The sequence below is a fragment of the Strix aluco genome, chromosome 17, assembly GCF_031877795.1.
Source record: "Strix aluco isolate bStrAlu1 chromosome 17, bStrAlu1.hap1, whole genome shotgun sequence".
NCBI lineage: Eukaryota > Metazoa > Chordata > Aves > Strigiformes > Strigidae > Strix > Strix aluco.
Genome location: NC_133947.1, coordinates 17,473,948 through 17,499,049, shown reverse-complemented (window position 1 = coordinate 17,499,049; position 25,102 = coordinate 17,473,948). Strand labels below are relative to the sequence as shown.

Below are 25,102 nucleotides of genomic sequence, written 5' to 3'. Positions count from 1 at the left end.
CACCCTACTCTCCTCACATGTCCAAGCTCTTCTTCCCCTCTAGTTCCTGCAAATGTCAGTAAAAAATTATAAAATCTGGGAAACTCTCTAAATGTTTCAAGTCTGGTTTACATCTGAAACAGCCTCAGTTCATTTCCCTGCTTGGCCTTGCGCCCCTGTCTTCCTTGGAAGAAGCTCCTCTCCCACTTTGGCACTGAGCCCTCACAACAAATCAGTCTTATCACATCCTGGTCTGTATTTGCAAAAGCAAAGCCAGCAACCAAGGGATGTGGGTGTTCTCCTCCACTCAGCTCTGGTGAGACTGCATTTGGATGCAGTGTCCAGTTTTGGGCCCCCAACACAAGAAAAGTGTCAACTAACTAGAGAGTCCAGTGGCTGAGATGGTCAAGGCTGGAGTTATGTGTATAGCAGGATGGGTTGAGAGACCCATACATGTTCAACCCAGAGAAGAGAGGTCAAGGGAGAGATCTTATTGCATCTCCCGCAGCCTAAAAGAAGCTATAGAGCAGATGGAGCTAGACTCTCCTCAGAAGTGGATGATGAAAGCATGTAAGACAACACAAGTTGTTGCAAGTAAATACATTTGAGAATTCTAAGAATGGTGCATCCAGGAAAAGGGGTCCAGAAGGGTGCTGGGATCTCCATCCTTGGAGATACTCAAAACTCACCCAGACAAGGCCCTGAGCAACCTGACCTACATTGCATCTAGCCCTGCCTGGAGCAAGAGGTTGCAATAAAGACTGCAGAAGCCCCTTCCTGCCTAGATGTTCCTGAGATTGTATAGGCCAGGAATCATTTGGATTGCTGACTAATGCTTTCTTCAGTGCCTGATCAGCATGGATGAACCAATCATGATTGGAAGTGCCTCATGGAGGGGCTGCATTTTAATGGGGAGGCCAAAGTTGAAGAAGGAACGGACAACTGAACGGAGTGCTACAAACTTAAGGATGGCAGCAGAAGCAGGAGAGAAGCAGCAGCATTTGTGCTAACATAGTGTGGGTGGAATCACCACCAGCTCAGCAGGTCTGGTTACTGGGAAGTACCAGGCAGCTGGGGAGCTCCGAGGCCCCAGTGATGGGATGCTGCAACTCAAGTGCAAATGGTCTTGCAAAGGTTGCCAATCCCTGTGCCCACAACATAAGCTCCTAGGAAATCTGCTCTTTGGCCAAGTCTTTGGATCTTCAGATCTAAGTGAGAGCAGGGAAAACAAGCAAGTTTATCAGAAAGGTTGTGAGGAAGCAGAACCTGGAAGTCCTGTGGCATGACAGGCCCTAGGACAAACATGCAAGCTCAACATGTCTGTGTAGGAGAGGTGCATATCTCCAGGCTCTGCCTATGAGAAAACAGCCCAGCTCACATGTGAAAAAACAGCCCAGGTGACCGCTGAGCTGAGAGCTTCATCTGATGCTCCTGGTGTCCCTTCTCAGAGAGCTGGGCCCTGGGGGAAATGCTGTAATACTCCAGAAAGATGAGGGACATATCACCCCACTTCCAGCAGGTCACACCATACCTAGAAAGTCATTAGCTGAAATCCTGTCATAATCCCAGACCTGGAGGACCAGAACAGCTGGTTCCCGAAACTCTGATTCCTCCACGGAGAAGACAGAGTCCTTCTTCTTGTAGGTTATCTCCTTCTCGGTCGGGAGATAGTTGAAGCGGAAGACAAACCTCCAGTTGAAATTACCCTCCCCGGTCAAGGAATTAAAGTGAACATCCGTCTCCTGCTTCTCGTGGTCAAGACCCTTTATCCAGCTGCAGAAAAAACTCAGTTATCTCCTACCCCTGTCACCCAGCCCCAAAGGCAGAGCAGAAGCATGGAGAGACTGAACCCCATGGGGTGGCAGGAAAGGAAAAGTCAAAGAGCCAAACTGGGCCAACACCCAACCAACATCTTGGGGATTACAGCAGTCCACACAGGGGACTGGAGTGGGGCACCTTGTGCTGAGGCAGGGAGGAGCAGAGGTTCAGAGGAGGCACTGAGGGTGCGGGGCAGGGCAAGTAGCAGGACAGCCAGGCTCTGGCCTCCCTCTGGCTTCCATCAGACCTTTTCACGTAGATGTCACTGGAAGGCTCTCCTGTTATTGGGTTGACATCATCAAGGATCACATCATCCGTGTTCCAGATAATCACACGCAGCTCGTAGCTGTGGGAAGGACACAGAGGTGAATGGGACACATGCTCTCGTCCCTGGTGTCTGGGAGGGCAGGTCAAACCCACACTGGCAGAGCAGGAGGACTCAAACCCTCCTAGCACTGTGGTCTCCCCTGCCAGGGCTCCTCTGGTCAAACACAGTCCAGCAGTCTTGCTGCCATGCACAAAGCCCTTCCTGGGGGGCTACAACCCCACAAGACAAACACCCACAGTCAAAACAAGCAGCTTTTGCAATGCAAATCCCTGATGTGTGGGAAACCCACCCAGCACCACCTAGCCATAGGAGCACAGGAAGGCTTAGGCAGGAAGGGACCTCTGCAGTCTCTCCTCCAACCTCTTGCTCTAACTTCACAGTAGATCAGATTGCTCAGGGCCTTGTCTGCACAAGCTTTGAGTAGCTCCAGGGATGGATATCCTAGCACCTCTCTGGGTCACTCCGTCCCTATCCCAGGGTAGCTTCACTCTCATTGGGAAAATGTTTTCCCTATATCCAGGGAGCTTCCCTTGCTGCAATCTGTGTCAATTATCTCTTGTCCTTTCGTGCGCACCTCTGAGAAGAATCTGGACCCACCATCTCAACAGCCCCATTAAATCATTGAAAACGGCAGATCTCCACTTCTCCAGGCATCCAGAGGGCATCTGTCCACTAGCCAAAATAGAGCTAGATGAGTAGCTCTGACCTGGATTTCTATCACCTTTATGTCTAGCCTTGGAGAGATTATGCCCCATGCTGATACACCCAAGGGACCATTCCACAGCCATAGCTGAAGCAGAGAGGAGGGCTGCATGCCAGGCTAGCACAGACCGTCAGCCTGGGCAGGACACCGTGGCACATCCCAGCAGGCATGGCGAGGGACACTGACCCTCCATGCTGGCTCGTGAGCCCCAGCCCCACTTGCATGGGTGCTACCTGACAGGCAGTCGTGGCTTGATATTGACAGGCGGCGGTGCAGGGACGTCATTTGGAAACATGTCAATCCACATGTGCAGGGAGCCCTGACGAGAGAAGACAGCAGAGAGACCTCAAAAGACAGATCATCCTTCAGCTCTTCAAGGAGCAAGGGCCTGGTCCTGCAAGGAAAGCTCTCACCAGAAAGCCACTGCTTGGCTCTCTCCACCCCCAGCACTTGAGAGTGATGTGTGACTGGGTTTTAGATAAGAAAAAAATTAAAATTACCAAAAATTGCTTATTTCCCTCCCCACCCTGCTCCCAAGAAGAAACATTTCAGCTGAACTGAGTCTGTTTCAAACAGAGGCAAATGTGTCCCTGTGTCTTAGTAAGAAGCATACAACGATGCAACATTTCAGCATAACCAAGAAAACTAAAAAGTGATGGGTCTGACCCTCCCCTCCCCACATGCATTTCCAATGCCGACCAAAGCCAGAGTGACTGTAGAGCTCTGCTTTGTTACAGACCTCCGGTACCCGAGGGAACAGGACATGTTCAGTGCAGGACATTGAAATGGTTGAGCTCAGATCACTGCACTACATAAAACTGAGGACTAATGTTTCTCCTCCAGCCAGCAGTTATGTCGTGCCCTCAGGGAGAAGCCAAGGGGGCACAATGGGGCTCTTGCAGGGGAACAAAGCAGCAGTGATAGGGAACAAAGCAGAGGAAGAGGCAGGGATAGGCAAGGACACTACCACCCACCATGGTGCATGGTGGCAGGGCTCAGAAGGCAGAGCAGGTCTCTTGCCACCCACACAGCATCCTCATCAAAGCAGTGCTACATGGCCTGAGGAGACAGAGAGGACTCTGGGCCACCGGCATTGTGACCACAACATCAATGGACAGAGGCCCCTTGAGGAAAGGGTGTTCAGAAGCATTGTGAGAGGTTGGAGGGTGGATCTGAGAAAAGGACACCGAAGGACGACAGTCCTCACTTCATAGCAGGGCCAGTCATCCACAGACACAGCTCCAATGGCCCACCCAGGAAGGGGCAACACATGGGATGCATCCCATGATGAGGAGACAGAAGGACAACAGGGGACCAGACAGGGGGCTGGGAACCAGCTGCCCCAAAGGTCCTTCCCCAGAGCAGTGCCTAGGCTGGGCAAGGAAACACATCTCACCTGCACAAGCCCAGGGCTCTCCGGGTTGTACAGGGACCGGATCTCCACATGCTCTGGTACCAACTTGTACCCATATCCTGGCATCTCTTCCCAGTGCTGCAGGACGTACAAAGCCTTATGTTCATCATCCACTGACCAGTTCTCATCTGCCACTCCTCTCCTGTTCCTCACATAGGCCTCTGCAGCAGGACACAGCCAGGTAGAAGATGAAGGCGTCTGGCCAGCAAGAGCCACGTCAGAATGTTAGTCACAGGCACAAATAAGGGAAGATGATGGACTGGGCAAGCAAGCACCTCACCAGAAAAACAAAATGGGGAAAAGCAGGAGGGCAAGGATGAAAGGAGTAAGTTCAATATGTTGCAGTGATAGGAAAACTGTAGGCAGGAAGACAAACAAGCTAAGAGAAATAAGAGGAAAGGGACAAAAAAGAATTTACTGTGTCCCTGGGAAAAGGATCCAAGGGACACTGAGGAGGATGTGACTCTCTGGGGCAGTTTAAGTCCCCATGTCACTGTGGTAGTGCCAACAGATCCATGGATGAGAGATTTTACCCTAGAAGTGCTCCAGGAAAGCACCACTTGTCACTTGGCAGTGACATGCAGCTGTGCTCTCCATTAATTAACAGTCTGAGTGATTAATTGACTCATTTGGTACAGTGAAGCCAAATGGCAGTTCAAGATCAAATCCTGCTGGTGGGGAGAAAAGCAGGAACCAACAGGTGAGGACACAATGACCAACCCACCCCTGGGTTTATGGAGAGCATCTGCCCTTTGGAGATCAGTCTGAGACTGAAACTGTCCCACGCAGTCCCTGAGCACAGCAGAGGTTCACGGGGCACCAACTGTAGCCATGTTTGAACCAGGGCTGGCTCTCAGGGGAACACCAGGAGAGCACGTTTCTCCCTTCCCAGCTACCCAGTGACCTGAGAAAAGGGGAAAAGGGCTTTTGGAGGCTCCTTGTCCTCCCTTGAGCAGGATATTTTTCCCCTTCATGACATAAGCCATAGAGGCCAGCAGAAAGCTGAGGAACAGTAGCGCTGAAACAAGCAGAAGGTAAAGCTGGCCATACACATGGGTCCCCCCTCTCCCAGCAGGTCGGGCACAGGGATCATCCTTCCTGCAGGCTACGCAGCATTGCCTTGTAGGACCCAGCCATCCACAAGTGGGCCACATCCACTCCATCTTTTCCTCCAGGCTGGATTCAATTGCGCAAGTGTTGGAGGGAATGTGCGCATCAGGGACAGACAGGCCTGCGCTCAGGGAAGTTCTCCATCGCTGCTGGTGGAGGGCATGAAAGGTTGCTGTGTTCTTTGACACCCGTGGCCCTGGCTCAGGGTTTGTAACAGTAGTGAGGAAGAAATTAAAACAGCAGAGGAGAAGCAGAAGCTGCCCACAAGGAGGAAATCAATAGTAGTGAGGAGCAGTGGGGAGTCACCCAAGGCAAAGCCACCAGAAGCAGAGAGCATCCCTGAAGGACAAAGCCAGCTAAAAACAGGAAAGGACACTGAAAAAGCCCCTCAAAAAACCAAAAAATAGAAGGACACCAGTATCCTTCTGATGGTGATCACAAGCAGATGGAGGTACAGCTTTGTGCCAGTGTCAGCCACCAGAATAAGCTACATCTTCTCTGGCTGCACAAGCCATCAAATGCCCGTGCACATCGCTGCCGTGCACGCAGGTTCACTTTGCTCCACCCACTGTCTGAGAAGCCACTTTGGGACCTAATAGCCTGGATCACACCTTCCCCCAGTGCAACACCATCATCCACTGAAACCAGGCCACTGAGCACCAAGGATGCTCCCCGTGGTGACCCAGAAAGCTGGGCCATGCAGGGCAGAGAGTGAGGACAGCCAGTCTGGACACTGCGGGGAAGAGAGGCCGGTGCACTCCCAGACCTCGCACCAGCACATCCATTGCTGAGCACAGGAAGCTGTTTAAGGGAGCAGTCATTGTTCTCCAAGCTCTGTACCTTCAGGAAAAGCCTCTGGAGGGACCTTGAATATTTTATTGTCCACTTTGACCTCCTCCCGTCTGTACTCTGCTGCAGGGAGCGAGTTTTTCTTGCATAAACTATCCAAGACCTGTGTGGGCTTGAAAGCGTCTCGCCACATGTTGTAGCCATTTCTGCATGGAAGAGAGAACATTGAGAACATCTTCAGATTAGACACAACAGGTTTTTTCCTAGGCTGTGAAATACCCTGCCTTCCCTACAGCACAGGCTATGCCACCAAGTCCCTGCTTAGACTTTCACTGGGAAAACCACAGGCACACAAAAGCTTAATGAATGAAAAACTTAACAAGCTCTCCTCCCCTAGAAGAAGCCAGGCTTGCACCCCACAGAACCATTAGCTTCAGAGCAGCAAGAGGAAAAATTCCAGCTGCAGCTTGTAAGTGCAAGAGAGATTTGAGCAGTACTGTGGACTCAAATTCATGTCCATAGCTAATTCTCTAATAGTGGGGTAGGAGAAGAGAAGTTTACAGAAAACTGGCCAAAAACACAAGAGAATCCATACTGAATGAGGCCAAAGGAAAACAAATGTCATGAGTCTTGCTGCTCACAGAATTAGCTACTGCCAGAGAAACCGCCCTACTTTCTGAAAGGGGTCAAAATCACATCAATGTCAAGCGAGCACTTTTCTCACAGAATACCAATATGAAAGCATTAAAGAATTTTTTGCTACTATATGCAAAATGTATTCATCCACAGTAGGAATTAGAGCTATCACGGGAAGCTGGTAAGAGTCTAAAGGAGATGGAGTTATCTGTGTAACTTGTAGAGAATCTGTGGGGCACCTGCTCAAAGGATACTGTGGGTGCAAGCTCTGTCCTGCAGAACTGGAGGTGCTCTCTTACCCACCCGGACCGTAGGCAAGAAGAATGCATCTCATGGTGCTAACGTGTCACACTGGTACCTACATGTCATACTGAGAAGCCACTCCACAGTTGGCCCTGTGCTTGCTGTAGAATCGATTCTCCAAGTCAATCTTGGTCTCCCCAATCAGATCATCAGAACCAACCAAATCATGGTCGAATATTGCCACAGTGAGTTCTGATTCCATGGGAAAGGAGACTGTCAGCTCCACAACTCTGGACAGAAGCAGACAGGGACAGTGCAATTAGCAAAGAGGATGGAAATGAAACACATGCTCTGCTTCGATCATCCTACACACTTAAGAGCTGCATTTGACAACTCAAAGACCTCTGATAGAGTTTGGTTCTCTATAAGTTCATTGTGTGCAGTTTTCAGTGCGCATGTTCAAACAAAGGAGTTACTTTTCCAGGAATGTATGTCCTTGGATAGAGGTCCTTGAGCCAGGGAAAAAGCTCTCCAATGCTCTGTTGCTGCTTGGCTTGCTACTTTGTCTGTTAAATCAAGCCCCTGGGAGTGCTCCCCTCCTAACCCAAACCACTTATGGCTCCTGTGTCAGCCAGAGGCAAGAGATGTGCCTGGGACTTTTGTGTTACAGCACAAGATTCTCCAGCAGAAAGGAACAGAAGATGACACATGCTGAGTCACAGCCTGAGCCCCGGATTTGCACTATTCCTATTAAACCTGCTAGATGAAAACTTTCTGCATACTCTCCAAACACAGGATTGAGCTGCTTTGGGATGTATCGCTCCTTTGTGTCCTTCTGCTCCTGCCCCACAGTCACCACTACGTAGGGGTCTGCCTTGCCATTGGGGTCTGCTGGAGACAGGTTCGTAGCCTGGAACATACAAGAGGTACAGCCATAAATCAGCTGCAGAGAGCAACCTGCACAAGGAACACTGCACAGGCCTGAGACCACCCAGGCTCGCTGGGCAGGTCCCTTCAGCAGCTGCCCCAGCAGTGAAACAGGCATTTGTGCTCATGCAGATCCCCACTCAACAAGACACCGGTGTCTCCAGCCATTAGCCCACCTACTTGTTCACTGAGAGGAGCCAAGAAATGCCCATCTGGATTTTTAGCACCTCCTGAAGCTACAAAGCACGGAAGGCTCCCCGTGGACAAGATGTAACTGACTTCCACCGATCTGGCAGAGCCTTCAAGTCAGCATTGAGCTTTTCACAAGTGCCACTGCTCGTATTTACCAAGCAGAGAATGGCAGGAGGTCCACAGGGAGGGACAGACCTCCAAGCATTACTGCCACCACCACCAGAGACTTACCTTAACAATGTAAACTCTTACAAGAACCTTGATGGGTCTGTTCCTTGGAACGCCCTGGGAGACCTTGGGCTCCGTGCCGGCTTCCTCAGTGGGGTAGACATAGAAGGAACCCTGCAGAAAAGACATTGCAAGTAACAGCTAGATACAAAAGAAAATATCTTGGGTGGGATTGGAGACACCAAGACCAGCTTCACCTGCCAACTGGAAAATCAGAGCCATTGTCCCGTGCAGACCACAGACACCCTCTGCCCATGGGGACAGTCCTTTCCAAAGGCACTGTCATGTTCACGTGGCCCAGGTCCCTGTTTGCAAGTTAATCTGCAGGCTGTCAGACCACTGCCAATGCCAGATCTGAACATCTCCAGGCACTTTGGACTGCCAAAGGCAGGGGGCACCAAAGGTTTTCTAGGGACCTTCTTAAATCAGCTTCTGTAGTTGATATTTCAGAGTCTTCACAAGCTCCTGGGTGAGAGGATGATGCCTCTTTTAAACAAGTTTTACTAATTTTAAAGCCAGTGAAGCTCACTAATTCTTATTTGCATACTGAACATACCCAGAGGCCCCAGCCAGAATGAGTCCTTTATGCTTCATGCTTTCTCCTTACAAGAGCTAAAAAATCTAAATCAGTGCATTTATCAACTAACAAAGGACCACAGTACACAACTGCTTCAACAAGCACCAACAGTACCCTGGCTGTGCCACACCGTGGCCTCACATCACCTTGCACACATGTGCACTCTCCAAGGCTTTGCTGGTGTTGGCATGCACTGAAACATAGGTTGTCCTAAGGATTCTCTTCCACATGCAGCATAAATGTCATTCAAATGATACAGTACCTTGTACTTCCCCACAAAATGTTCATCCTCGTTTCCATCTTCATCCTCATTTGCTTTGCCACGATGAAGGGGGAAAATACACAGCCAGTCTTCAAAATTATCAAACTCATTTTCCAGCTCAGAGTTGTAGATCTGAAATAAGTAGAAAGTAATTTGGGGCCTTTTCCTGGCATTTTACAGGAGAGGAGATTCAGAAACACCATCCTTTCCCTGCTTCAACCATTTCCCCTGGTCCTACCTTACACCTGTATTACCCTGTGCAAGGTGTTATGGTTTTCCCTTATCCCCCCACGTCCATCCTCAGATGTGCACACACACCCCAGCTTGGCTCCAAGGTCTCACGGGCTGTTTCAAAGCCTAGCAATGATGGGGGCCCAGTGCACACTGCAGGTTCTCCTCCCAGTCTAACCTCCACTGCAGGGAGGTGAGGATGACATGGACAAAGGGCCAGGATTGAAAGAAGCCAGATCTGTCACCCCAATAATCACCTGAAGAGTGGCGATGAGCTTCCTCTTGGGTCGAGCAGGTTCAGCTTCAACTACTGCCTCATCTTCTGCTTCCATGTCAATGGAGGATGCATTTAAATTCCCTCCATCTAGAAATGGCAATAGGAGATTAGGAAATGCTCTGAGCTCTCCCATCATCTCAAGTGTCTGTCTGTGAAGTGACCCCAGCAACAGCTTCCACTTTCATCCAGGGCTTTGGCCTGTGTCAGGGTAACTGGAGCTACTGCTGTCTGTAACAGGTGTCCTTACAGCACCTCAGGCTGCCCAGCAGGGCATGGCTGGATGGGTGGGGGGACAAAAATCTGCACAGACTTACCTGCCTGCATGGCTACTGTTTAGGGAGGAAGTGGGCAGAGACCAAATGGAGGAAGGTGGCTGGACCAGCCCACAGGTGCATCAGGGAAGGCACAAATGAGAGCTAACCCTCTTCTTTGGACAGATGCTTATTTGACAGACTGCTGTTTTGGGTGGATGTCTAACAGAAGCACCACTACCACTGTGGGCACAGGCAGCTGTGCCTGGAGAGAGCATAGCCAGACCCTTCTCTGGGGCAACTGCAACCCAAGAGAGGGTGCATCCTTGCCCCATTTCCCAAAGACCCCAGATCCCTTGAGCACTAATAGCATGCAGGTACCCTCCAGCCCTCTCCTTAAATAGGATTTACATCATTTCTATACTTACTGTCTCACCTCCCCAGGTCATTGCTAGGCAAGTCACTGCTTATACCTCCACAAACCTGGCCTACAGCTGTAACACTCCTCTCAGATCATCTGTTTATTATCACTGTCTTTCCATTACCTTGTAGTGAATCCTGTGTGCCAGATGAGTATCCCACATGCACAAAGTGATGCCCAGCTCCTGGACAGTTTTGCCTCTCCACCATCCTCTCTCTCCAGCCCACGTTTGCTTCCTGCTCTCACCCTGACAATCCCATGATCCTTGCAGCTGATTTTTCTGCAGGTTTTTGCTCACTCAGGAAGGCTCTTGCTTCAACACAATCTTCCAAACTTTTCTGAGGGAAGTTTGGTGTTTTCAACTTGAAATAGCCTTTGTTAGCCCTTGCCAATGTTTCCATCTGCACCCTTTTGTGTTGTTTTTGCTGACTGTTGCAAAGCCATTGCCTGCTCAGACCCCATTCCTACAAGCCCAGCACCCTCTGGAATCTCCCCACAGAAGAGCTGGGTATTGCTAGAGGACTCACCTGCATCATTCAGGTCATCATTCTCAGCATCTTCCTCATCACTGCGTGTCTGAAACACAAACAGTCACCCCACATCCCTGACAGCAAAGGCTTCTCCATCCAAGCATAGGACACTGACAAAGCTTTCCTGCCAGCAGAATCAGTAATACCTAGCACTGAGATCATTTAGCATTAACATGCTAAAGGAGGGTATCCAATGAGTGCCAATGACCTTTTCTTCTACCCAGATCCTCCTGCTGGCTTTTTTGATTTGGATTTAAGGGACACAGGGCAAGGAAGGAAATCTGGGGCAGACCTGCTCCCATAGCACATCCTGGGAAGACAGCCAGGACAGAGTAAGCAGCATGAAAGTCTCTGTATTGCAGGTAAAATCAGCAATGTCACATTTTCAGGAGTGTCTCAACAAAAGCCCAGTCGCATTCTCAAAACCACTTGGGCACCTAGCTTCAGAGATGGTTCAACATCCATTGCCTGCTGACATCAGTCTGCCTGGTGGATGCTTGATACCTGGCTACCTTAAGTGTGCTTGACACACAAAAGCCCACATCTTCCTGCAGATTCATGCCAGGAGGGCTCCTATGACACTCAGTGTTGTTGAAAACATCTTCCTCAAGCCAGTGCAGTCACTCTTCCCCTCTGCTGGCAGCTGTCACAAAAGATTACCTGGTTATACAGCTCCTTCAGGGACTCATAGTACTTGGACCACCAATCTAGTTCTTCCAGCTCTGGTTTTTCCTCTTCATATTCATCCTCCTTCTTTACAAGCTTATTGATAGGAATTTTCTGCAAAGGACCCTTAAAAGAACAGAGAAAAGGGTTCAGAGGGAGGAAATGACCACCCAGAACACCCGTGCACCCTACTCTAGTGCCCTGGGAGCCTCTGGCAGAGGCTCAGCTTTCAGGCAGAGCACAGGAGGTGCAAAGCCACCTGTAGCCCCAGGTTTGTGCTTTGCTACAAAAGCAGCAGTTTTCAAAGCACAAGGCAACGCAGCTCTCCTCCCTGCCCCAGAGCCCAGACGTGCAGCTGTGCCGATGAACAGGCAGGAGAGAGGAGTGTTTGAGTCCAGAGCAAAAACTGGCGGTTGAAACCTAACTCTGAACTTCTGAACTTTCTTTTTTGTTTGTAGCCTTCAGTTTGGCTTTCCAAGCTTCAACATTTGCTGGGCCCAACACATCACTCACCTTCACAAGACTCAGGGGGTGAGTGCTGGAACCTCGGTCACCCGCTGTCAGGCCAATGTTTACAACGGTCTGAGAGGGAAGACGCTGGGATGAGACCTTCCGAGCTGAGAGGAAGAGAAGGAGCTTCATGTTTCATGCATTTATTTCTGCCCACTGCTTCCTACTTTTTGGCCAGTTGTTATTCCACAGGAAAGCCCTCCCTGTTACCCCACTGTAATGTGATTGCTTTTAAAGCTTTTGATAGCAGACCCAGCAAAAATATTCCTGGAAATCCAAGTACAGTGCTGAGACTGGCCACCATCATCAACATGCTTGTTGCTGACTCCCAGGAATTCAGATTTATGAGATACACCTTTCCTACTCGGAAACAACCACAGATCAATCAGTCCTTCGCTCCTTCCCCTTTGTGCTGTATTTATTTACACAATTCCAGTTCAGGAGGTCTGGCTGTTGCTATCACAGAGCTATTTAGTGAATCCATTACCCAATGAACAGACCTTGGCCCAATGATGTGAGAGAAGCATAAACCTTTCAACCCTTGGTCTTGGTGGATCAGCTCCCTAAAGCTTGATGGAGGTCTCACTAGGAACAGCTCTCCAGCCCAGCTATACACAGGGTTGAAACAGGTGAATACAGCAGTCCTCCCCAGGCTAAACGTCTTTGATTCTAGACAAAAACTTTCCACAGGGATAAGTTACTGTCTAGTATCTAACCCCAGCTAAATGTCCTGCTGGACTAAGATGTCTTCATGAGCCATTCTCCCTCCACCACTTTCTACAAATATAAGGCAAACAGTGCCTGGGAAAGAGACCCCAAGGAGATGCCACATCCACAGATGAACAGTCCTGCCTGTGGGTTGGGAAAGCAAATGTTAAGCTAACCTTGGAGAAAACAGTCCCCAAAGAGGGATGCCAGCCATTACACAGCACTCCATCACTTGGCTGCTGCTGCCTCCTGAACACCAGTCTGGAGCCAAGTGCTACAGACCAGGGTCACAACCTGTCTCCAACCCTAACCTGCCCCACGCTGTGCTTTTGCTGGGCATTTTATGGCTCTTGGGAGAGGACTTTGCTGCCTGGCTAGGAGGCAATGAAAGGACTAGGGATCTCTGCCACTGGCAGAACGTGTTTGCTGCCTCTATGGGAACCTCGCCAAGCAGCTCACCTTTAGGCACATCTTCTGGTTCCTCCTCCAGCTCTCTGGGAGAGAATTTCATCACATCAGACACAACATGGGTACCCACCATCACCATGCGCCCAAATGCCCGCTTTTCCACCACAAAGATGCTAAGGGGAGGGTGCAGATAGACCTGCTCCGGGAGCTCCTGCAAAAGAACGATGCACAGGGTTCACAGGAGCAAGGGTGATACCAGTGGCAGCCCCACCACATGTGGGGAGGTCAGACAGCACCTTGCAGCTCTGCCCAAAACCCAAAACCTTGCAGTGACAGGTGATGGCTGAAACTGTTCTTGGGCAATTTCACAAAGGTTTTGATCTGCAGCTGAATCATGTGGCCACAGGAGAGCAAAATCCTGGGGGCAGCTCCCCTCCTGTTACCTTGCCCCACACAGACAGGCAGTGCACGGGTGCAGGACAGCCACGGTGCACCCTGGCGTGGCAGGACCCCCTTCCCACTCACCACGTCCATGTACTTGACCAGCTCGGTGAAGTTGGGGTTCGCTTTGTAGGTCGTGATCACCTCTGACTCCACCTTCTTGCCAGCACATTCAATGATAACCTGGGGCTGATCCACCTCGAACAAGTTCACTCGCTTCAGGTCCCGCAGGCCCCAGAACAGGATCTGAAGCACAACACGAAGTCGCTGGGCTGCTCAAGACATGCCAGGTATGGCATGGCCACACAGCCTGCAACCCTGAGCAGTGCTGCCACCCCCCTCACCCCGCAGGACGCAGACCCCAAGGGAGGCATGAGGCCACTCTCCCAACCCAGACACCCAACAGCTCTGGCTGTTAAACTGCTGAGACTGTTTCTCCTTCATGTCAAGCACCTTCATTTCTGGCATCTGATCAGGCCTCAAAGGCACACTTGAGCTCCAGATGTGACTCCCTCCCCAAGCCCTGCCCTCTACACAGGCGAGCTGTGCTGTCCGCTTGGGGCAGCCCAGTGGGGAGCCAACTCAGTAGAAGACAGCGCACCTCTATGCGAAACTCCTTCAGCACTGGGCGGATGCCCTCAGGGATGATGAATCGTCCAGCACTGGGGTCTCCCAGGTAATCAGGCTCCTTGGGCTCCACGTCCTCAGGCACTGATGGCTGAACGGGTGAAGCCAGGGCACAGCAAGTGATGAAGCTATTTCTACTCCATGCCATGCCCCCTCTCCCTCCTCTCTTGATCTGTGCTTACAGGCTCTGTTCCTGCAGCCTCCCTTCAGTTGAAAGCCAGCTGTGGTTTTCAAAAGGGAATCCTCTGGTGGGCCCAATACAACCAGTCCCTCACCCACACGGATCTTCCCAGAGAGCTGGCAACCATGTGCAGCTTCCTACAAGCCCATTACCTCCAAATAGCCACTGTAATCCAGCTCAATCAGCTCAAAAGTGGCAATGAGCTCTCCCACTGCTTTGGCGCCTTTGTAGAAATCGAAGAACTGCAGGGCAGGTTTGGTGTACGGCTCATCGACCAGCTTCACCTGTGGGACGGCAAAGGCCTGGCCGAGGAACTCAGGGGAGCCCTACAAGAAAGGGGGGAATGGGTCAAAGCATCCCTGTATTATATCACTACCTCAGAGAAAAGACCACCACTAATTCCAGCCAAATTGGGACAGCACAAGACCACTGTTCCACCTTGCCATCCTCTGCTTTGACTTCCTCTGCTCTATCCAGAGCTAGGAGCAGACGAGATGTGCCTGTGCTCATCTGAGATGCTCCTCAACTGCCAGTCCATCTCCATGCAGAACTGGGCAAACAGCACCATAGGACATCAAAGCTAGATCAGGTTGCTCAGAGTCTCCTCCAGTCAGGGTTTGAATGTTTCCAAGAAAAGAGATAACACAAGCTCTCTGAGCTCCAGGCCCAGCATTTGAACTCCCTCTGTGAGAAAATTGCTTCCTTACATCAAGTTGGATTTTTTTCTTGTTCCAACTTGTGTCCATTGTCTGTCATCCTGCCCCTGGATACCTCCAAGAGAAGTCTAACTCCACCTTTTCTACCCTCTTCCATCAGGCAGCAATAAGACACTGCCTTTGCCTCATCTTCTCCAGGCTGAATATATCCTGGTCTCCACTTCTCTTCACTCTGTCCTGTCCTGTCCAACCTCAACCACCTTTGTGGCCTCCTCTGGACACACTCCAGTACGTCAGTGTCTATCTTGTACTGGGGCCCAGGAAATGGACCCAGGAAAGCTGCTGAGCTACACAGGATAACCCAGTGTGAGTTACATCCTTCCCCTTATGATAACAAAGAGGCCCCAGAAGAGGAGTGTGACTTCAAAGTACTAATGAGAGAGAAAAGGGAGGACTGAGGAAGGAAGTAAGATGGCACCTGGGGGACAGAGGAACAGCCCTAAGAGTTGCATCATCTTCCCCTGGCTACGAGTCCTCTGCAACATAAGCCTGCCAAGGAAGTGGGGCAGGCAGCTGTGAGAGGCGCAGTGCTTCTCCAAAGAGGAGATCCTGGATCCACCGAGCACTCGTCAGGCCCTGGCTCGCGGCATCTCTGAGTCATCTGCATGCTGCAACCAGCAGCTTCCCCCCAACTCATAGCAGAAGTCTGCAGAAAGTCTCAACCTCAGCCAGAGTCCCCAGGACTCACTGCCACCAATGGACCAGGATCAAGCTGAGTCATGGAAGCCAAACAGAGGTGGGGCTCCTAAGTGCCCGTTCACAGCACCCACACAGAGCTCCTCTGCCTTCCCTGTCCTGGCAACAACAGCAGGAGCACAGCATGGCTATACTTACAAATTTATTACGGCTGAAAAGGTTGATTATAATGATGGGGGTCTCTGTTTTCAACTCTTCTTTTTTCCCATCAATAATGAGCTGGTCAAACAGAAGTAGCTCATTCCACATGGGGCTCAGCGTCTCCTCCAGCATCTGCAGACAGAGACAGGAGGCCTAAGCGTACCACAGCCAGTGGGAACAAATCACATGCACTCTGTAAAGAGAGTGAGGCAGCGTGGGCTGATCCCCTCTCCCACACAGCTGCACGCAGCTGGTGGTGCCTGGCAGGACGGGAGATGGTAGAAGTGTGAAATCAGCACTTGGGGCCAACCAGCACATGCCAATCAACATTTGAGACCATGCTCAATGATATATATATCTTTTGTCAAATGTTCCCTGAACATAGTCACACCACCCAGAGCACACAAATACCTCCTGCCTGGAGTTACAAAGTTTCCAGGAGGACTGCCACAGCACTGGCCCTCAACATGTCAGTGAGGACACGATGATTTTTCTCTCCCAAGTCCCCAAGAATGCAGAAGCAAGAGTTTAGGCGGTCTCACCCTGGTGGTCTGGCAATGAGTCGAAAACACCACTCTTGCAAATGGATCTGAAAGGCCATTGTCATCTACAGGAAGGATCCCTCGAGCCTGATACAGATGGGCTCGGAGCTGGAAATAGCTGAAATCTGGTAAAAAAAAAGAAAAGAGGTCCCAGTTCCCCAATCCAGCCCCGTGTGAAGCCAAAAAAATGCATGAGAAGAGGGCCAGCCAGGTAGGAGAGGGCACATCCTGCAAGGAGCGGGTACCACTTCTAGGGGCACTCACTGTGGTTCTCAGAAGGCCAGCACATCTCAAAAGGTTTGACGAAGCAAGACAAGATCAGTGGGCTCCCCAGACAGCTCTGGGAAGGACATGACATGTCAAATATGCCATGATCTGCTGTGAGCATCTGCTGTGGGGGAGCACCACCAGGCCTCAGCAGAGGGGCAGACCTCATGCCCATTGCCAGCTTGGCAGCACATTCGGTGCCTACAAAGCAGCTGTCCTGCTGCTGCTCCAGCTGTGAGGTGCAAACACGTCCTCATGAGAGCAAACTGGACCTGCCTGTCCCACTCACGCGTTGGAGATGACATGGAGGTGATAAATCAGGTCCTACTCCTTGGACACTGACCCTGGGGCAGGACCTCTCATCTCTCTGCTCTCCTGCTCATGGTTAAGCCATGGAAAAGTGGCATCTGCACTCACCATCTCTGCTGAGCCGGCTGGGAGGGCTGTACGCCGAGAGCTGGGCTATCTCCTGTCCGCTTTCAGAGAGGTACTTGAACTCCTCAGGCAGCTCTGTCAAACAGTTCTTTGCATATTTGGTTACCCCAAGCCACATGTAGATTTCCAGTTTGGCAAAGATCTCACCAGTATGTAAGCCAGGGACCTGAAAGCACAGGAGGTTCAGCAGGTTTCTGATCTCAGTCATGCTCCATTCAGACCAAGATGATCACTATCAGCCAGTGACCAACCAAAGAGCACAGGAGATGGAGGAGCACATTGGCAGAGGCAAAAGGCAGTGGTGGAGTAAGAGCTGTGTTTACTTGTGACCTGCAGGATTTCAGGAAGGAGGGCTGAAAGCAAAGAGAGAGAAGCAGCACGAAGCAAGCAAGAGCACACTGTTTTGGTATAAAACTACCTACCTTCATAAAGACAGTCTGGATCTTCGCACAGTCCTTGCCTTTCTCCTCTTCAACTACCGAGTAGAGGATGTTCTGTGCGGGAACTCTTGCATACGCCACACGCCTGTTGTTGCTGAGCATCCAGATGAGCACATCAGGGAGGGTGCACTGGGGCTGGAGGGAGGAAAGAGAGCAATGTCACAGCAGAGAAACAGCACATCTTGTCCTCCCTCCACTGACACGGTGAAAGCTTCATCTCCTCGCAGGAGGGACCGCTGGCTGCGTGGCAATTTGGAGATCCAGAAGCAAATGAAGGGCCTAATGCTGGGCACATACTTCTGGAAGCCTCCACCCTGCAGTATAGCTCTGCAGGTATCATGGTTTAACCCCAGCCAACAGCTCAGCCCTCCATGGCCACTCGCTCACTCCCCCCTCAGTGGGATGGGGGAGACAATCAGAAGAGTAAAAGTGAGAAACCTCGTGGGTTGAGATAAAGACAGTTTAATAGGTAAAGCAAAAGTCACGCATGCAAGCAAAGCAAAACAAGGAATTCGTTCACCGCTTCCCATGGGCAGGCAGGTGCTCAGCCATCTCCAGGCAAGCAGGGCTCTGTCACACATAATGGTTACTTGAGAAGACAAATGCCATCCCATCAAATATCTCCCCTTCCTTCTTCCCCCATCTTTATACACTGAGCATTATGCCATAATCCATGGGATAGCCCTTTGGTCAGCTGGGCCCAGCTGTCCAACTCCTTGTGCATCCTCAGCCTACTCACTGGTGGGGTGGGGGCGACAAACAGAAAAGGCCTTGAATCTGCCCAAGCCCTGCAATATCTGCTCAGCAATAACAAAAACATCTCTGTACTATCAACACTGTTTTCAGCACAAATCCAAAACATAGCCCCATACTAGCTACTACGAAGAAAATTAACTCTATTCCAGCCAAAACCAGCACAGGAGGTTTCTTGGAGGGATCTGTGACCCGCCTTGTTCTTCAGTCAACACCAGTGGGATGCACTCAACCCCATGCTGTGCTGGGGAGAGGGAGCAGCCACAAGACTGGAGAAGTGGCATTTTCCCCCACCCCTCTGACAGGAACCCGAGTGCTGATCCACGAGAAAGAACTACGTTAGCTGGCATCCCAGCAACATGAGTGCCCAGGTTGAGAGCAGGACTTCAATAAAGCAAATGCACAGATGGAAGCAATGACTTCTTCTAAACTCTAACCTAAGTTCTCTTCCCCATCTCAGTTTCCCTGCCAAGCACTTGTGCTTGGTACTTGTACTTGCAATCTTCAGTACACACGTAGCTCAAGCAATTTATTACTGAGCCAAACCAGGAACACCAGCCTTCAAGCAGCGACTGAAAGTGGCAAGTGTGCGTGCAGGCATGATTCCACAGAGACAGCAACATTCCCACCTGAACGCAGGGGGCAAAATGGGAGGAGGTTCCTCCCTGTCTGGGGAACCCGCTGCAGCCAGCCTTCGAGGCTAGAGCCTGAGGACAGCTTCTCCTCCTGGTGATGTGAGGGGTGGCATCTTGTTCATGTTAAAGTCTACCCTCACACTGCTAAAGGTGTGAAAATCATTTGCCTTTACTTAAGTTAAAGACTTCTCCAAACTGCAAACCTAACTCCAGCAAACATTGCATTCTGATTTACACTACACAAACGCACTGATTTTCCAGAGTTACTTAAAAAAGAGCCAGTGAAACTCTGAAAATGGAGTGTCTGGTATGGATGACAGACTTTATTTCAATGTAAGTTTGAATTTGCAGAAAGTGTCCAGGGCCAGTCCCTGGTGGGAGTGCAGCAGCACAGACAAGACTGTTTTCCCAGGCAGGCTGCCTGCAGCGCCACTGTAGGCACAGCCTCAGGCTGGCTGGCAGAGTGGGCAGGGAGGTCCAGGGGGCCTGGAGCTGGCCCAGCTCTGCTTCCAACCCACCACTGAGCTGCTTGGACCCCTGCTCCGTCACCAAGGGACCTGCAAAGCTGCCAAGCCTCATCCCTCATAAGAACCATTACATGAAATATGGTAATTTCCAACAGCTGAAACCTGGGATTTCACACAGCAAGGAAAGACAGCAGAGGGAAAGCCTCAACTCGGGTTTGCAAGAGCCCAAGCAGCCAGCTCAGTGCCCTCTCCTTGCCCGTACCCACTCCTGCTGAGAAACAGGGTGCCCTGAGAGCAGCTGTACCTCTTTAGCCAAAAAACGCAGCTTTGCCAGGACCTTTCTTGTCTCCTTAACCTTCTCCTTGACATTGGCTCGAGTCAGCCGCCGCCTCACACGGAGCCCCTGCTTGGCATACAGGATCTGAACAGAGAGCACAGCCGTCACACGCCCGGCTGTGACCCAGGCACGCCACACTGGCACCCCTCACAGGGGCTCTGCGGGGAAATACCCGTGTGCTGATTGCACCCATCCTGCCCCACCGCACCCTGACCTCCACCACGGCTCACCCCCAGCTGCTGGGAGCAAACCTCCATGAACCTGCCATGAGACATTTAGTGAAGGGTGCCAAGAATCAGAGACTCCAGTAACCCATCAGTTCTGCCAATACCAGCCAGTAACAGAAGTCCATGAGCTTTTACATCATTTGGGGCCGAAAGATACGTAAGGAATAAACATTTCAGACACTGGTAGTCTAAGGCTCCAGATAGTGCCTGGGGGAGGCTATGCACAAGGAGCAACTTAGGGACACAGAAGTATGGGAATATGATGTAGAAAACTGGAAGACAGGGCTGAGCTTTCGTGTCCACATCTGAGGAGAGACTTTGTGATGAACCAAAACTAATAATAAATCCAGAAGGAATTCAGGGTGCAAACTGACAAGGCCAGAAGCCTCATCTCTTGGGCTGGTCCTCTCAGAGTGTACCTTCACCTTCATCCTCTAGCAGAGTACCTTCACCATAGCTCAGGTGATGATGTGTGGGGAGGCAGAGGGAAGGGAGCTGGGACCCAGATGTGCCTAAATTTTACTTCCTGCTGCTGTTGTTGCATTTTGGTCAGTCTTTCAAAGCTTTGTAGCTTGATGGGGACTATGACTACAGCCATGCTCTGCTGTGCTGTGCTGGAGGGTATGTAACTGTGCTCTCATTCAGCGAGGTGGCTTTGTCTGCAGGGTTATGAGTGCCTAGATGTTGCCCTCTCCAGGGACAGGCAGATGGATGGCTGGTTTTAGATCTGCTGGATGGGTACCTAGCCTACGGGCTGAGTTTCCAGGGGCAGTGGGTGTCAGTGAGCTCCCTAAAACTGCCTGCAGGAATAGTCTGCACCAAAAGGCCTCCAGCAACCTACAGGGCAGCAACATGCATGTGCTCAGCCACACATGCCCCATAGGAGAGGAAGGATGGCATCAGGGCACAGCATCTGCATAAAGCTGGAGGCAGCTATGGCCAGTCCCTGCCTCTGTTCCCTGTGCTGGAAACTTTATTGCTCTGAGCAGAAGTGGGAGATGCTGCAGTAAAAGCCTACGACTGATACCATGAGTCTGAGCTCCAGGTTTCCTTCTTAGCATCAACGCTAGCTGGTCCTCCAGAAGTACCCCCCAAAGCAGGGATCGCATGGGCTACCACCACCACCACCACCAAGCCCCACAGCTTACAATGCTGCGCATCAGGTATTTCGTCCGACATCTGTCGAGGTTGTTTGGATGTGCCATAGTTTTTCTCTCTGCGCTGAGTGAATATTGCCTGCAATGAGAAAAGCAGCACAGGCTCCACATCCTCTACATCCTCTGCACCCAGCAGGCAGAGCACAGCTCACACAGCAGGGGCACAAGCTCCAGTTCCCTGGTACTAATCCGGATGCATCAGAAACCCCCCTCTCTGCAATGCCCTCTCTTCTGCAAGCTTTGTGATTCGGAAGGTACACCGGGGATTGCTCAGCACCTGAAGCTCCCTCTCTACTGTTGCCATCACAGGGCTGGGGACTGAAGACCCCACCAGGCAGCGGCAGTGATTGAAACTTCATGATTGAAGAGAGTGAAGGAAATGTCCTAACATTTAGGAAACACCAAGGAGTCCAGGAACATTGAGGTCCCTGTGCTTCCCAGGACTGGGGTCTCCTCTCCAAGGTTGAAGAGCTGCAGGGTCCTTTCCCTGAGTCATCCTGGTTTCCTTCCACTCATCCATCTCAAGAGGACAAGAGAGCAGGCTACACACAGCCCAGGCAGAACGTGCTACGACCCCCTATCCTGAGAACAAGAAACCTTAGGAAATCAGGGACATGCTAACCTGCATCCAGCTACAAATTCCTCCAGCACTTCTCTGAGCCTCTCTTCTGCTTTAGCCTTTGGCCTTCTCACAAGCTTCTCCACGCTGTCCAGCCCCTGCTCCTGTGGGGAAAGCACAACATTCAAGGAGCTTGTGCCTGGCTGTGGGGTCAGAGTGAAACATTGCAAGGATGTGTTTGCCACAAATGGCTTGTGCCCTTCTGCGGAGCTGGGGATCGCGAGAGTACTGCAGGTCAGTGCTGTGCTACCAGGGACTCTCTGGAGCCTGGGAATAACCTTAACACTGGTTGTTAAAACACCTTCTGTCTCAGTCCTTGAGCACCCACTGAAACACACCAGCAAAGCTCAGCTTTCGGATTTCTAAGCCCAAAACAGAAAGACAAGCCCCTTGGAAGAGACTGTACACACACACACACACACCCCCCCCCCGCAGATAACAGCCTGAGGCGGAGTCTGCTGGCAGCAGCATCTCCCCTGTGCACATGCAGCTCAGGACTGGCAGCAGAGGAGTTTTTTATCACAGATGTGGCATCACTCACACCTCCAGGAGCCTCCACCAGGCTGTGGCACAGCACAAGCAGCAGCTCCGCACTCACTGCCCTGTCCCACGCCTGAAGGGCAGGTGGGACGGAGCCCTGCGAGAGACATGGACTCGCACGGGGGGTGAGGATGTTTAAGGCAAACGTCTCACAGAGCAACTGCATGTGCTACAAGGAAAGCACACCAGGAGGACCATGCCGCAGACACCCTGAACACGCTACCAGGCGCTCTGCCAGCTTGACAATCCAGTTGGAAATGCAGAGTCTCCAGGTGTGATCCTCCCAGTAGCTCCACACGTACACGCAGGGTTTCTCATGCATCATGGGCAGGCAGCTGTATGACCTAAAGGGCAGCAGGCACAGAAGGTTACAGCTGCTGTTTGCAGAAAGCACATGTCATGTCACAATGCAGTGCTTGCACACCCAGCACAGGGGCAGTGTCTGGGCTCTGTCCTCCTCACAGAGAACAGCTTGTCTTGGGCCCTGTAGCACGGAGATGGATGCAAGCTGCTGGATCTGCCCTTTGCCATCTCAAACTAGTGCTCAGGGTTTCTAGCAGAGAGAGCAGCACGTGCCCAGATGAATGAGGCTGATGGGAGTGTGGGATGCTGCCGAGATTTCTTGCTGCTATGCGACTGATTAGTAGCAGGCACAGAGCTCACAACGCAAACACCAAGAAATTGCCAGGCCTGTGGGACAAACCAGGCAGCATTCCCAGAGCAAACATATCACCAGAAGAGCTTGTGTATGTGTCTTGCCTGCCCAACATAGGACAGCATGTGCTGGAGTACTCCTTTCCTTCCTCCTCACTGGATTCAAGCCCTTAGGATGCTGCTTGTTAACCAGAAAAAGAACTGCTGTTACTGATGGGTCACAGTTTCCCTTAGGCCCTGTCCTTGGCCACCTGCACACATCAAGCAGACGCTGTAGGGCCTGTAGGGCTAATGGGCAACAGCAGTCAGCGAGGCCATGGCAAGCTGCAGGGTTGCAAAGAGGAGAAACACCTGCACAGCACTTGCTTTGCTGAGCAGACCTCTAACAACATCTGGAATAACCAACCTGGGAAGCTGGGCAGGACCAGGGCAAGTGGGAAAAAAGGACAAAGACTCACCTGTCATACTCCATGGGCTCTGGTCTCTGGCTCTTCGTCACCGACTTGTTCAGTGCTGCTGAAGCTGGGGCCAGGACATCAACATCCAGCTCACCATCTGAACCAGGGTCCAGCAAATGCTGCTTTTCTTCTTTCACTTCTCCCTTTTCCACTTTTCTCCCTACTTTGGTCACAACCTCTTCAGCTTTGCCATAGTTTCCTTAAGTTAAGCATTAAACAGTAAACAGACAAGTGGGATCACTGTTAAACAAGTTTGCTAGCTTGCAAAATCAGAGTGCAATCATCCTGCCAAAAGAAGCACATGGGCACACACTGCTTTTGGAACTAGCAGTTCAGTAGCATCCAACCATCGAGCATCACATGGACAACCAGGAGGTCTGAGAGGGAGCTGGACAACGCAAAGAAGTCCTTGTGCCTGCCTCCAAGTTCCACCAGCTCCCCCAAATGCCTGCTAATTGCCATCTACACTCCTACACTGGGGTCAGCAGCAGTCACTCAGGAAGACTTCTCAACATCAAGCATCTCCACCCATCCAGCTTAGGGGGCTTGGACCTGGTCTCCTACCAGTTTCCCCACCACCCACTGTTGCAGCCCCTCAGCACCACATGGCCAAGCCCAGAATCCCAGCTTCCCCTCCTCTGCTTCCCTTTCTTGCTTCCAAACCCTTCTACCTCTTCACACCCCGACTTCCCAGGAGAGTTTCAAACCACTCTTCCCAAACAGGCAGTTCATACAGATACTGCAAATCTCCAATCCCATAGGAGAGCATCCAGACTTTTAAGGTAATCATCAAAGCACTGTGCGCACTCCCTGGCCTCACCCCCCATCCTTCCTGAGTTCTTGGAGGCACAAACTTTGCAAGGGCTGGCACCTTAGTTCTGCAGTGCTGACTCGGGCTGTCAGAGGGAGATTCACACTGTTCCCGTAGTTTCTGGACAGAGGGTTCTGGGGAATACCCACCTATAGAGACTTCAAAGCTGACAGGCTTGGAGCTGAGAGAGGAGTCCATCATAGTGGCTTCAAAGAAGGCAGCGAAGAGGAGGAATTCCTCCTTCCTCCCCAGTGCATTCTGAGCAAGGAGACAGAAATCAGCCCAAGAGCCTCCTGTGCCAAAACACTGCCTCAGCAGAAATTCAGAGAGCACCAGGGCATGGCCGGTGCCTGCCACCCCTCCCAAGGGACATCAGTGGGATGCTGCTGAGGTCACCACCGCTGGGCTGCCAGACATGGGACAAGTTTTCTTGGAAATCCTAGGGGGCTGGTGCAGAGCCACCAGGCTTTGGCTGGTGCTTGTGTGAAGCCACTGAGCAGGTTTGTAGGTTAAGGGGTGGTTACTGTACTAACACAGCTGCATCTTGCCTGCCTTTCCCAGGACAAGTAGAGACCCAGAGCCAGATGACAGCTCCCTGGCTCCAGGGGATAAAAAGTACATGCTCAAAGGCAGCTGTGCTCTGGGAATAACACCCATGTGAGAGTCCATCCTGCACCAGGAAGGCAGCGCATGTGGGGATGCTCCAGCTTTACTGTGGGAGGCTGAGGGTGTGGCCTCAGCCCTTGCAGA

At 51.3% G+C, this 25,102-nt stretch overlaps 1 protein-coding gene across 1 annotated transcript in view; it reads right to left on the bottom strand.

The window, feature by feature from the left end:
- LOC141931160 (fer-1-like protein 4) overlaps positions 1 to 25,102 on the bottom strand; it is a 40,413-nt gene that overhangs the window by 2,831 nt on the left and 12,480 nt on the right. The window contains exons 16-42 of the mRNA XM_074842994.1: positions 24,502 to 24,610; positions 23,542 to 23,740; positions 22,653 to 22,773; positions 21,893 to 21,993; positions 21,262 to 21,349; positions 19,854 to 19,970; positions 17,677 to 17,829; positions 17,237 to 17,420; positions 16,553 to 16,677; positions 16,008 to 16,142; positions 14,610 to 14,783; positions 14,251 to 14,367; positions 13,734 to 13,895; positions 13,260 to 13,419; positions 12,096 to 12,199; positions 11,577 to 11,708; positions 10,914 to 10,962; positions 9,695 to 9,801; positions 9,207 to 9,338; positions 8,371 to 8,481; positions 7,803 to 7,930; positions 7,140 to 7,310; positions 6,193 to 6,347; positions 4,225 to 4,403; positions 3,062 to 3,147; positions 2,045 to 2,143; positions 1,511 to 1,752 (exon numbers count right to left, since the gene is read on the bottom strand). Of these exons, the coding sequence (XP_074699095.1) occupies positions 1,511 to 1,752; positions 2,045 to 2,143; positions 3,062 to 3,147; positions 4,225 to 4,403; positions 6,193 to 6,347; positions 7,140 to 7,310; positions 7,803 to 7,930; positions 8,371 to 8,481; positions 9,207 to 9,338; positions 9,695 to 9,801; positions 10,914 to 10,962; positions 11,577 to 11,708; positions 12,096 to 12,199; positions 13,260 to 13,419; positions 13,734 to 13,895; positions 14,251 to 14,367; positions 14,610 to 14,783; positions 16,008 to 16,142; positions 16,553 to 16,677; positions 17,237 to 17,420; positions 17,677 to 17,829; positions 19,854 to 19,970; positions 21,262 to 21,349; positions 21,893 to 21,993; positions 22,653 to 22,773; positions 23,542 to 23,740; positions 24,502 to 24,610 (3,640 nt within the window). The remainder of the gene's footprint in view (positions 1 to 1,510; positions 1,753 to 2,044; positions 2,144 to 3,061; positions 3,148 to 4,224; positions 4,404 to 6,192; positions 6,348 to 7,139; positions 7,311 to 7,802; positions 7,931 to 8,370; positions 8,482 to 9,206; positions 9,339 to 9,694; positions 9,802 to 10,913; positions 10,963 to 11,576; positions 11,709 to 12,095; positions 12,200 to 13,259; positions 13,420 to 13,733; positions 13,896 to 14,250; positions 14,368 to 14,609; positions 14,784 to 16,007; positions 16,143 to 16,552; positions 16,678 to 17,236; positions 17,421 to 17,676; positions 17,830 to 19,853; positions 19,971 to 21,261; positions 21,350 to 21,892; positions 21,994 to 22,652; positions 22,774 to 23,541; positions 23,741 to 24,501; positions 24,611 to 25,102) is intronic.